The 12,997-nt window shown below is 53.1% G+C and overlaps 4 protein-coding genes across 4 annotated transcripts; 3 read left to right on the top strand and 1 right to left on the bottom strand.

Moving 5' to 3' along the window:
- Window positions 1-624: 624 nt before the first annotated feature.
- On the top strand, window positions 625-1,593 carry J7T55_011703 (scp-like extracellular protein; the record flags this gene model as incomplete). Its single annotated transcript, XM_053136514.1, has 3 exons — window positions 625-1,079; window positions 1,146-1,459; window positions 1,514-1,593. The coding sequence occupies 3 exons, from the start codon at window positions 625-627 to the stop codon at window positions 1,591-1,593; spliced, it is 849 nt and encodes a 282-aa protein (XP_052999509.1).
- Window positions 1,594-3,646: 2,053 nt separating this feature from the next.
- Window positions 3,647-4,117, top strand: J7T55_011704 (uncharacterized protein; the record flags this gene model as incomplete). The annotated part of the gene is made up of 1 exon (XM_053136516.1): window positions 3,647-4,117. One exon carries the CDS (start codon window positions 3,647-3,649, stop codon window positions 4,115-4,117), a length of 471 nt encoding a protein of 156 aa, XP_052999510.1.
- Window positions 4,118-5,453: 1,336 nt separating this feature from the next.
- Window positions 5,454-7,275, bottom strand: J7T55_011705 (longevity-assurance protein; the record flags this gene model as incomplete). Its single annotated transcript, XM_053136517.1, has 4 exons — window positions 5,454-6,062; window positions 6,128-6,415; window positions 6,515-6,828; window positions 7,038-7,275. 4 exons carry the CDS (start codon window positions 7,273-7,275, stop codon window positions 5,454-5,456), a joined length of 1,449 nt encoding a protein of 482 aa, XP_052999511.1.
- A 4,199-nt stretch (window positions 7,276-11,474) lies between these two features.
- On the top strand, window positions 11,475-12,394 carry J7T55_011706 (transmembrane bax inhibitor motif-containing protein; the record flags this gene model as incomplete). Its single annotated transcript, XM_053136518.1, has 2 exons — window positions 11,475-11,822; window positions 11,903-12,394. The coding sequence occupies 2 exons, from the start codon at window positions 11,475-11,477 to the stop codon at window positions 12,392-12,394; spliced, it is 840 nt and encodes a 279-aa protein (XP_052999512.1).
- Between the last annotated feature and the right edge of the window lie 603 nt (window positions 12,395-12,997).

Here is a 12,997-nt window from a genome sequence, read left to right on the forward strand (position 1 = left end):
TCTGGAAGCTATTTAAGAACGACTTGTTGTCTTCGTCGCATCATCTCAGATCTCAGTGGGATCATCACTCTCTCTCGACCGGACTCGTAGACAAATCACGACTTACACAAGTACATCATCAGGTACGCTTCACACTCCCGCCACACTCGGCATGCTTTGTTGCGCGGCTTTCTCGTCCTATTATGCACCACTTTCCTATCATAAAGCATTCCTGGCAAATCGCCTTGGACCGCATCTCGTCCGTTCCTTAGACAAAGGCCGCTGGTCCCAAGCCTCTTCCAAGGGCGAGGAACGTACCAAGCCATACTACCGCGTCGAACCTAAATTCCCTGCATTCCTCCCGTCGCCAGCAAAACACGGTCTAATTCCTCACATCGCAACGTCGAATTTCACATAATCCTCATTTTTCCTTTCTTCACCGTCTGTCTTTTGATTTCACTCGGAAGCTCAGCTTCAGCACGCTCATTCAGGGCATCTGCGCTCATCTCCTCATAATTCACTCTCTTCTCCCTCGTTTGCCACGAACTCGTTTCCAAGTACAAACAACTGGACTAACAGTCGGAACAGCTGCCATTCAGTATTGACTAGTCAATTCAGCGCGTCAAATTCGTACAAATCGTCAAAATGAAGTCATCGCTTATGCTGCTCTCTGGCGCCTCGATCGCCTTGGCCCTGCCCAAGCTCGACATCGTAGTCGAGACTGAGCTTGTCTACTACACTGTCACCCAAGAGGTCACGACCGTTCAGACCGTCCCTGTGGATGCCAACGTCCACGTTAAGAACCCTCCAGTCAAGGTGGTCCCAACCACCTCCACTGTCATTCCAGTGGTTACGGTCACCGTTGACCCCGCCGAGCTTGCCCCGACTCCGACCTCCACGAGCACCAGTGTCGCGGTTGCTACTCCATCGGCGGCTACCCAGGCTGCGGCTTCCGCTGCGCCCTCGGATCTGGCCAGCACTGCTGTCTATCACCACAACATCCACCGTACAAACAACTCTGCGCCTGCCATGACCTGGGGCAGCTCTTATGCGGGCTATGCCGCCACTGTCGCCAAGTCCTGCAAGTTTGCGCACGACCTGTAAGCCGCCTATCTTCACGTTTGATGCTGCTGTAGCACCGGAGTCATAAGCTAATACATTCGCAGCACCCCCGGTGGTGGCGGTTACGGCCAAAACATCGCCATGTACGCATCTACAGATGCCTCGTCCTTGACAGAGGAGACAGTCATGGCCCAGGCCATCACGGACATGTGGTACAACGGCGAGCTCAACCTTTACCCTTCAAGTGCCTACGGCCAGGCGAACCCCGACTTCACCAACTTCGAGGCATGGGGTCACTACTCTCAGATCGTTTGGGTCGGCTCCCAACAAGTTGGTTGTGCCGCCCAGTACTGTGCCCCTGGCACCATGAACCCTACCATGGGTGCTTGGTACAGCGTCTGCAACTACTACCCTGCTGGTACGTTCCTCATCCTCTTATTATTTTGATTGCACAGACACTCACAGACATCAGGAAACGTTAACGGCGCGTACGGCAAGAACGTCTTGCCGCCCACAAACCAAGCCACTGTCAACGTCAACGTCGCGGCGTAAGAGGCTACTCACTACCAGTCACGACTTCTTTCATGCGCTAGACGGGGCTCAGGCCTGTTTGCATGCCTGCTTGCCCGCGCAACCCCTTCTAGGATAGTGCGAGTTCCATTGCGGATGGTTTTTGGGCGCTATGTGGTCAAGAGGCAGAATGAGAGCTTTCACCATCCAACATCTTCAAGAGCCTGATTTGTGAAGGAATTGTTTTCCCGTTGGCGAATGCTCGTTTTGCATAATCCCGTCCGTTGCTTGATGGTTTTTGCCGGGACACGATAAGATGCCGCATATGGGAGGGACAGGGGTCAAAAATTAGGAGGATACTTGCATTTGCGTTCCTTGACTTCTTTGGCGATGGTATCCCACGTCTGGCTCTAATATGTCATGTTTGCGCTTGGAACACAGTGTCTCATGCGGGTTCTGCCGTCGCCCCCAGTTTAGTACTTCAGATTAGAATTCATGTACATGGTTTCTCCATATGTCATGGGCCCCCACTCATCATCGTGCTAGCCGTCTTCGCTGATTAGTAGTGAGGCTGCCAGCTTGTTCATGCTTCGCAGGCAAGCCTCTTTGTGGGCTTCATCCTGCCTTGTATGTTGTCGCCCTGGCTCAGCTCGATCTAATTCCTACACATTGCGGGAGAGAAGTGTTTGAGCGAATTATTAGGCGTCAGAGGAAATTGAAGTCTGTGAGTGTTGCAAACTGGAATAACTTAAAATCATGCATCTTCCGCACATCAAAAGGCTGTGTGGTGTAAGCAAAGTTCATGCCAAGAAAAGTAGTCGTTCACGTAGGATTGAGGCTCAAGAATTTAGCTTTGCCCGAACTTAGTGCGCGAAGATCAATCCTCCCGCCCACCTTTTACCATCCTGGAAATAATGATACGTTTATAGGGCGCAAAATGGTCTAACGATATCTACGGTCAATTAATATTTGAGTCACAATGTTCAGGCTGTCGTGATATAGCTTTCGTGGGCGATACCGATTGAGTGATTGTCTCAGTCTCACTTTCTACTTCACTGGCAATCGTTCACAACCATGCAGTGGTCCCCCGTCGCGCGGTACTGCTGGGGAGTGGCCCAATTGTCAGAAAAACATCCCGTTGTAATAAATTTTCCACCGTCCACTAGATCATGAGAGCCGGAAATTGGACGACGTCCAATCATTCCATCTTCAAGTTGAGTGGTGCACGCAACTTGGCTGGCTCGGTCGAGCTGGATGCTGCTCACGGTTCATTAGAGTCGATGCTCAAGCATTCGAATCCTGACGTTCAGTCAAGATCATCTGGGTATCGAGGTGGCTAGAGCTCACTGCACGGAACGCTGACCTCCTCTCCTTCTTGCTCCCCGAATGGCAATCAGCCACCCCCTTGCATTCATTCGACTGTATTCCATGGACTGCCATGAGACCAAGCTGACGACGTCTTGTCGTCAACATACCTACCCACCCAGGCATCAGGCTACACAGCCCGAGGCATTGGTGTCTTCGCATCCTGCACCTCAACGGAAAGGCTTCCGCGCACCACACACCCCGGATAGAGGAGGCTTCCCTCGGATGTGCTCCTCGCAATGGACGAGTTCGTGATCTATTCCTCAAGCGGGGAACACAGACCATTTCGTCACACTGAGCGCGACCGTCGGGGTGATGACTCTGACGACGATACCGATGTCCTGGCGGTGAGTAGCCGGCGCAGAGCTAATTTGCCCTGGGAGCAATCTTCTCTGCACTCGTGAGAGCTATTGGGAGGAGCAACCAGTAACCACGGCAAAGTAAACAACCAGGCGCGCTTTGACTGCCGCGACGTCTGCTGGACGCGACGGGCGCGAGAGCCTTGCGAGGCTAGCGGCGAGCCGGTCCAGCCTTGTCGAAGGTCGTATACGATGTGCGATATCTCGACGTGTATAAGTCTCTGGCCAGTCCTCCCATGGGGTCGTCGAAGACTTCTCCCTGTACTGTTTCGTTCTCCGTACATACGCACTCCATCTTCGTTATCGAGTCCGTATATCTCTCTGCTTATTATTGAAAAGACACTCACGTCAACAAACCAAGTCGATCAAAGATGAAGGCCAACACCGCTGCACTCGCCGCCCTGCTGGCAGCAACAGCCGCAGCCGTGCCCATGCCCACCGCGGACGCCGCCGCCGCCGCCGCCCTCTTGCCCAGCACCGTGTCGTCCTACACGACCGTGGTCCCGACGGGCACCTCGTACCCAAAGACAACATTCGTCGTGGACTTCATCTCCACCAGCTTCCCGGCCCCGTTCGGGCCCATCAGCACGATAACCAGCAGCCGGGCAATCGGCACCCAGACAGAGCCGCACAAGATATTTGACCCGATAATAAGCAACCCGCCTGACGAGGGCCGGCTCGAGCCGTGCATAATGCCTTGGGGCTGCCGGAACCCGCCCGGCGACGGGCCGTATTCGAGCAGCAAGGTGCTGCCGCCCGGCAGCACCATCACCCTGCCTACCGAGCGGAACGAGCCCGCCTCTAGCCTTGAGACTGGTCGTGCGTGGCGGACAATGGTCTAGATTTGTCGAGTCGCTCTGTGTGGCGCTACTTGACTGGCGTTGCGTGCCCTCCCCCGGTATGAGGGCGGAAGGGGGGGGGGGGAGGACGGGCTGGGGAGGATGACGAAATGGGTCAGGCCCAGTGCGAATGATTGAAGGAGGCTGGTGACGAGATCATGTCCTTAACGACCAATAACAGATACCTTTGCAAGGAGGAGTTGAATTTGAAGGAGTGAAAATCTTGGGACGGGGTTAAACACTATCGCTTGTATGCGTGCGGACTGGATATATCATTCCTTGGCTCGTTTGCGCCTCAAAATGGTCCATGTCGGCGCGGTGGGAGGGAGAAATATTGAAATTGAGGTATCTGACCATGGCTGTCACGCCGCGAAATTACTTTCCTTAAATAATGCGAACATATTGCTATGAGAATCTTCTGCCCCTGAGTCTAGAGTCTTGCGTTATTCGCACGGCCACTGATCATCATTATCGCGGCACGTGAATTAGACCTGTGAAATTGTGAGTCGAGTGACGACATTGAATGACTGATGACCGAGAGTTGACCGCGGAGCGCTTACCTCGGCCATCAAAATAGGCGAGTAGAGACTAAGCGATGGTCCGCCAGATGGCTAATGAGCCGGTGGACGTAGTATAAGGCTCGTAGGTTATGCATCGATCGATCGAGGTATGTCCGCGATCCGAGAGCCAATGTCCAACCATTCTCCATAGCTAAGTCGTGGTACGGACTCAGTAATTCAAGCAAGGAGGCATACGAACCTCTTCATCATGGGAATGCCTAATCGACCACCGAGGGAGGAGCATCAATGAGACACGAGAAGCGTACAAGACCACAGGACAATTAGTTCCATTGCCTTCATCCCCTGCTAGGATGCTTGCCCAACCTGATGCCTCTGGGGGTATAGATGACTGTAACCTATTCCTGATCCCAAGTCTATAGTCGTCGAAAAGAAACATGCGGGGAAGAAATATGAAGTTTTTCCCCTCTGAGATTCATCATGAAGTCCCCCGTCCCCCGTCCTTAGCCTGCCTTCGACCTGTCACTTTTCGATGTGGGTTTGTACGACCGCACATATTTTTCTCCCCGTATGAAGCCAAAAGATATCTAAACTCCGTCGCGCCAACTTTTATTCGTGTCTGGTATGTACGAAGAGGAATCGACACCGCCAGGGTATCAGTGAGTTTGAGGTCTGTAATTCGTTGTGTGCGTCTCGTCTGCGTGACTTCTTCAAAGTTTTGCTTAGCGGTCAGCTGAACTCCTCTGTAATCTGCGGTGCGGGGCCCAACGCGCCATCCAGGGCAAGCTAAGTGAGAGTCCGAAATTCGCGCTCCGGCTGGCTCAGTCGATCTGCTTCTCGCAGCCAATACGGTTGAGCAGTTCCTTGCGGTCACTATGTCCGGCAATGCTGACGCCTGTGGCGTTGGAGCTCGTCCTCTTCACGCCAGTCCTCCGCTCCCACATCTTCAAGTCAAGCTCGTCAACGCCGACCTCTTCTTCCACTGCCTGGGCCTCTTCGTAGACGAACTCTTCCTCCTCTTCCTCGTCGCCCTCGTCATCACTGCGGGTATCATCCGCACCGGCGCCCCTGATAACACGCACTGCTACATTGACTATCATTGCGAACCAGACGATGCAGATGGTCTGCAAACTCAGCAGCAGCGTCAAGAAGGTCCATCTGATTGTGTCATTGTGGCACAAGAGCCCATCAGACGACAGGAAGGGCTGCAGGTAGAAACTGTAGCCCTCGGGCTGCTCGAATGGACCCACGAGGTTGTCTTGGTTGCCCTTGAAGCACCCGTAGGTCATCGTATAAGGTACATGCTCGTAGATGGACCAGCAGACCATGTTCATGAAGATGTGGCGACAGACGAACCAGGCCAGCATGAACAGTCCGAAGCCAACATCGCAGGCATTCGTGAAGCCCATATATTTGAGGCACTTAGCACCCTATTGTACATTGTTAGTCGGCAGAATCTCGATAAACAAAACTCCAACACACTGCGAGGACGTACCGAGAGGAGGATGTCCCCAACATCGAACAGCACCAGAATGAGATTGCCCACGGCGTTGTGATGGTACCGATATGACCCAATAATGAGCGCAATAGTGATGACATGGTGAGACAGCATTTGCCAATGGTCCTTGCGACGCTCCTCGATATTGATAACAAAGATCTGCTGTAGCCAGAAACCTAGTTGGGCCAGAATGTAGGTCTTGTGCAGGCCACCAAGCTCACGGTTTGGCCAGGTCGCCCAGAGTTCCTTAAGATTCAACCAGTAAGGAGACGTGTAGTAGATGTACTGCAGAACAATGCGCGGTCAGTTGGCGGTCTCATGCGTTTACGACCGTGAAGCAACAGAGACCCAGGGATTCCAGCAGCAGGGCGAAGGTGCACTTACGAAGCCAAGAGACCAGAAGGTGGTACAGTACAAGACAAGCCAGGCCTGCTCGGCAAATCGAGTAACCTCCTTCTTCTTGCTGATGCCCATATACTTGGCAAATGGCGCCAGGCCATACTCCATTGTCGCAGCTCGCAGGCCGGTGAGGAGGACAACAACGAAGGCGACAAAGTAAGAGTCGTCAAAACCAGCGCCATATTTTCCCGAGTTCGCATTGTAGTATTGAAGACGAACAAACTTGGCCGTGTAGGACTGGGATTTGGGGAGGAGGTAGTGAGCGCAGAACAGGAGCGCAAGGAGATTCAGTGAGAAACCTGCGACGAGTCTTCATCAGTAGGTGCTTCTAGAGTTGACTATAGTAGGCGGTCGATTGTCGCAACGCCACAAGACGAGACACGCAGCATGCAGTGTAATGTCACTATGGCGGGCGGTGTGGCGCGCACAACTTTGGAGAAGCCTTTTTTTGATTGCTGTTGGGGATGCGTCTGGGAGAACAGGGGAGGAAATAGAATTTGAGGCGTACCGATCTGATTCTCGACAAACCAGCGGGCCAATTGCTTAGAGGGCCCGTCTCCTTTCCTCTTAAGACGTCTGACGAGAACAGTGTTATTGACCGTCTGTCTGTACAACGGCCCGTTCATGGCCTCCTTCTTGCCAGAGTAGTTGCGCTTCAGGGAGGAGGAGGAGGACTGGCGAGGCGAGTCGGAGCTTGGGACCCTGAGGCTCTCCGCGTTGGCGCCATGGGCGGATTCGGAAGACATTCTGGGCAATTGTTGAGGATGTCACAGCCCAATTGACAAAGTACGAGTATTCAGTGAAAGGGAGACGTAGGGGTAGGAGGCAGCAACGTGCTGCGACCAGAGGGTCGTTTCGTGGTCCTAGTCGAAGCGCTGCCGAGTCGTGTCCGTGTCGAAGCTCGGAGCACGTGGAGCAGAAAGTAGATCAGGGTAGAGGGGCTGGCGCTGGTGACAATAAGCTGGCGACAGGCTGCGCAGTGTCAGACAGACAGACCGACCGACGGGCAGACAGGCAGAAAACAGAGAGGGCCACGGAATACCTCGCTCGTCTCGCTTGGTCAAAGTGGTTCACAGAGGCTCAATGGAGGCTCTGGAGTCGTCAGTCACCCACAAGAACAGATGGATGCTCAAGCGAAAAAGAGGGAGGGAGTTGTCGGCGGGCAAGTGCACAGTGACTTGACTGAGAAGAGACGACAGGACAGGCCCAGGATCTCTCAAAAGTGTTGATATTGGAGCAGAGGCCAAGGCAGATTGCGCCAGCAGCTTGGAGGGACCCTGGCCCCGAATTTTCGAGTCCTGGAGGTTTGGACCAACCAGCCTTCCCTGGAAGCCCCCCCTGTCAAGCTGGTTGTCTCGCCTCGCATGGGGCGCGTCTACCAGAGAGGGTCCAGAGCACTTGCTGCTGCCGTGCTCGGCTGGTAGTGGTGCTGCTGCTGCTAGAAGCTGGTGCTGGTGCTGGGGACAGGGCGGGTGCCGCGGACGGGCCCAGGCTCTAGGTGCCGGGAGTTGGCAGCTTGGGCACCGGGCGGGAAGGCGGTGAGCCATCAAGGGGTGGAGATGGGCTCTGAAACTTGCCTGTTGAGGGCAAGCTCATCGAAGCGCTCGGCGGGGAAACCAACGCCCCACTGCGACGCCCTCAGTTGCGCGAGCAATCAATTAATCCGCGCTCAATCCATTCGCTGGTGGTCAACAACTGTTGAGAGATTGATGGTTCCCTATCAACGCCAGGGGGCCCACTCCAGAGGCGACTCCAGGCGACCCCATCGGCAGAATTTCTTAGACGCGCGGAGGCAGGCTGGCAGAGCGGAAAAGGAGGCTGGTTATGCAGTACATCGGAGCAGCACAGTACATGGGCCATGGTACTACCGTCGGTGCTTCCCCTCTCACAGCTACTGTGGTACACACACACAGCTCTCTGGCAGCTGCGGCTCAAATCACCAAAGTCTGCTTGCCTCACACGAACCCCGGATTTGGTTCACACAAACAAGGCACAGGGCCCAGGAACAACGGCGTGCTTTGCAGGATCGTCTTGCAGGCGAACTCACCCTCTGCACCAATCGAGGCGTTGGGCTTCTAAGAATGCGACAACGTGCCCAATTACGGCTGCATCTGCTGCTACACCACCTCCCTCTTGGCTGCAGATCTCGTTTTCCCTTTAAAGGCTCCTTTCCCTGAACGCTGCAACGCTGCCAAAGTCTCCCCCTGTCCTGTCCCCCTTTGTGTTCGTAGCTCTTCCTGGCTGCTCTCGTCCCTCCAAGTCGTCATCTCGATATCTTCCCCGAATTCGTGTTTGCTTGAAACGTCTCCGGGCTCGTTCGACCCATCTCTGAGGTGCCCAAGGTCTCATGCGTCGTGTAGCCGTCCTGTTGATGGGGTATCCCTCCCTGCAGACAGGCACACACTTCTGCGATGGGCTTAGGGTCTCCTCATTACCGGTCATCCTAGATTGAGGGGCCGAGCCAATTGAAGCTGGACATTATGCAAATCTCCCCCTAGGCTATGGTTGTTCTACGGCGATGGAGCAATAACGCTATCCACCGCCTTATCGCGCAACATGCACTCTCACACGTCTGCCGTCCCCGGCTCTCAGATGCTATCCACCATCGCTTTGAGAACAGAGCGGGCCGCTATATCGTGAAATATGCAGACAATGTCAAGACACAGGTAATACAGAAGTATTAGGATGGATCTTCCTAACATCATCAGTTCAAAATTGAACTTAATCATAAGAAATTGCTGCCCATCTACTCCCAGCAGACTTTACGCCTTAGCGCAGGCTGTGGTCACTTTCAAGTCATTCCTCGTATCGTCAGAGAGTGATCACACTCTATTCAATTGTTGATGAGTTGAGCTTGTACTATTGAAGCACTCTGGCCACTGAAGTTGAGGAATTGAGACTCTAATAGAGTGAGACAGTAGTTACTGACCTGGGTCCCATTTGCAACACAGACGTCACAAAGGTGCGCTTTTGAACGATTCAATGAGCTGCGGCTCTACATCAGTCTGTTGATAAATAACAAAAGGCAAGTCATCTGCGGGCGCGATAGTTGCAATCAACGTGGTTGCTCCTGACCTGTCTACAGTCAAGTACGAAGCAGTAAGAGCATAATTTGGAATCGAGTCCACGAACAAATGAGACCCAATACAACTGCACTTGAAACTGGTTGGGTTCGATCACTTAGTCTCTAGGGACTGGTCCTGTCTCTAGGTCACATTGCCAGATTTCGACAAAGTGATGACAAAAGATTTTATGCTTGCCATCACATGGCATGTCTAGGCCATAACCCTTTCAAAAGACAAGCCAGATTTCGTCAGTTTCGGAGGTTTGAGGAATTTCAATACTTGAAGAAGGCTCAATGATCATAGAGATGCTATACTAGACGGTTTCAAATTGGGGATCTCAATTATACCGGCAAAATAGTCCACCGAGGACAGGCCATAAACTACCACAAGAGGAACATTACTTCGATAGCCAGAATTCGCAAAAGTCGTTAGCAAAGTGCAGCAGAACTCCATATCAAGTGACGAAGAACGAGAATAACAGTCGGCAACAATCACATAGTGTATATGAACCTTCCCTATCTGTCCTGCTCAGAATTGTATCTGTGTAAATTTCAAATTATACTTGGCCACAAGCCAACGAGTACTGATCTAATGAACAAGTTATTTTAAGTGAGGTTTAAAAAAGCCTTGAGATCTTGTTGCACTTGTAAAGATGAATCTTGAGGAGCCCGAACCCATCTTTTGAAAAGGGACAGAAATATGCTGGAATTATTGTTCCGCACAACCAGAGATAAGTGTTCTAGGTAGTGAAAAAGAAATCAGAGCCGCCCGTTGTGCCTCCCGATGCGACGTAGGTGTGCTTCAAATATCGACATTAATCACTCCCGCAGTGTCGCCTATGGTGATCGAAATACCTGTTTCTCACTTCTCTTCAGCATTTCGGATAACTCGAACAAGTTGTGTTGCAGTCGCTGTCTCGGTTACGATGCTTCTGGCTGCACGACTCGACGTGCCTATACGAAGTCCCCGAAAAATATCCTTCGCTGTTGGGGGTTCTTCCTGTGTGGCGGCAATTCTGGATTGTCCCGAAGAATGTTCCTGGCCCGTACAGGAAAAGGCTCTGTCCAGCAACAGCATTCACACTGGTGTTCTTGGCCGTGAGTAATGCGGCATAGTTGGAGGCATGGCCAGCCTCAGGCTGGAATGGACATCTAACCATTGAGGTAGCATGTGGCGCGAATGCTAGAGCTTCAGCATACTAACAAGGCATGAGGGGAAAGTCATTAGCATCGGGGTTGCGGTGTACAGTCTCAATACTCCCTCTTAGTTAATGCAGTTCTCATAGCAGTACGACACTGCGCTTCCCGAGTGTGCACGCTTGCCCGTGGGCGGGGACGGGGACGAACATTTCGTGCGCTGAAAGACATGACTGCTTTAACACACTGCGGTGTGATACTTGCAGCAACTCGTGAACCAAGTTGTACAACAATGCGATCTCCTCTTTCGAGACGGTCGGCTGACTTGTGTGGCTACATTATTTGCTGTGTACAGCCAGCAATTGAAGACAAATACAGACGACGTTGTGTTCCGGCTGCTTAGTCACCCATAGTGTGGCGAAGCGTTACGCCAGAGGTTACCCAGGCTGCTAGGCAGACTTAGATGGATTGTCATCGACCCGTTTCCCCACACTGATTAATGAGTGGCACCCAAGCAGCCTAGTTGACGGGAGCCGCATCATCTGCTCATCACCGATAACTTCTACAACCTTCTTCCGTGATTCACCTGACAACCTTCTCCTAGAGCTTATTTCCGTTGTGTTCTATCGTTGGCTTTTTGCCTCCCTCTCCTCTGCTCGACGACAAGCACGTTCTCGACAGAAGCCCTTCCAACTTCTTCATCCAGCTCTGTACAACCCATCACGAGCACGCCAGCGGACCATCATGTCCAACGCGAAGTACACCCCCGCCCCACAGCAGGACCCTGACGACGTCCCGGCGGGTCCTGCCTACAACCAGGCGCCACCCTCCTACCAAGCCGCCGACGATGAAGCACGCCTCTTCGCCGGCGAGGGCGCGCCGCGCTCCTCCGAGGACAATGTCCCCGACGACTTCAAGTTCGGCGGCTCCGTAGCCGAGGCGACAATCGACATCCGCAACCAGTTTATACGCAAGGTCTACACCATCCTGACAGTGCAGCTGCTAGCCACCGGCGCCGTGAGCACCATCAGCTTCGTCTCTCCGGCTTACAAGGAATGGATCCAAGGGCATCCGGCGCTGGTCTTCATTTCGGTACGTCGAAAGCGTCTCTCCGAGCTCTTCGTCCTCAAGAAGTTACTATCAGGATGACTTACTAACCACTCGTCATACAGATGTTCGGCGCGATCGGCATGATGCTTCTGACCTACTGGAAGCGCCACTCATACCCGACGAACCTGCTCTTCCTGTCCGGCTTCACCCTGCTTGAGGCATACACCATCTCCGTCGTCGTCTCCTTCTACAAGACCTCCATCGTGCTCAACGCCGTGATCCTTACCGCGGGTATCTTCGTCTTCCTCACCGCGTTCGCCTGCCAGACCAAGTACGACTTCACCTCATGGATGCCCTACCTCTTCGGCGGGCTGTGGGGCCTGATCCTCTTCGGCTTCATGGCGGCCTTCTTCCCCTACAGCTCGACCGGCGAGCTGATCTACGGCGGGCTGGCCGCCCTGATCTTCAGCGGCTACATCCTCGTGGACACCCAGCTGGTCATGCGGAAGCACCATGTTGAGGAGGAGATCGCGGCGGCGATCAGCTTGTACCTGGATATTATCAACCTGTTCCTGGCCATCCTGCGCATCCTGAACAGCCAGCAGAATAACTAAATGGCTAATGGATACCGCTCCACGGAATGAAGAGGACGGGCGATTCCCGTAGGTCATGTCGCCATGCCACATAAGGGACGGAGGTTGAGGTGGAGTTTGCAGTGTTTTCTGGTTGCGAGATGTTCGAACTGGGCTGAAATCCAAGGTCTTTGACGTTCTGAGACTGGGCACGGATTTGGGATGCTGTTCACAGATCTCATACTTCAGAATGGCGGTCTCCTTACAAGTGGTTATCAAATTGGCGGAAGATGGGACTCGTTGGCGTTGACTTCCAGGGTTCTCAGGTTTAGCCTTTCTTCCAAATTCTCAATCCAATCAATTTTAATTACTCCCTTGAAAATCCAGCAAAGCTTATATAGCATCTATGTAAATTTATCTCAGCATCGGGCACGCAAGCATCTCTATCGTGCAATGCTCGGTTTGCTGTGTGTGGAAGTAGGACTTCTGTTCCCGGACGAGGAGACCTATCGCGATGCGACTGTTTCCATCAGCTGCTACGGGTGTGCACAGTTCACTTGGTGCACTTTGCCTGGAAGGCTGGCAGACTTACACCCATGACGATTTGGCGTTAAGAGGCGCCCCTTCACCGACACTCCTCACCTG

Source organism: Diaporthe amygdali (genome assembly GCF_026229845.1).
Source record: "Diaporthe amygdali strain CAA958 chromosome Unknown NODE_2_length_3802984_cov_64_841326, whole genome shotgun sequence".
Classification (NCBI taxonomy): domain Eukaryota; kingdom Fungi; phylum Ascomycota; class Sordariomycetes; order Diaporthales; family Diaporthaceae; genus Diaporthe; species Diaporthe amygdali.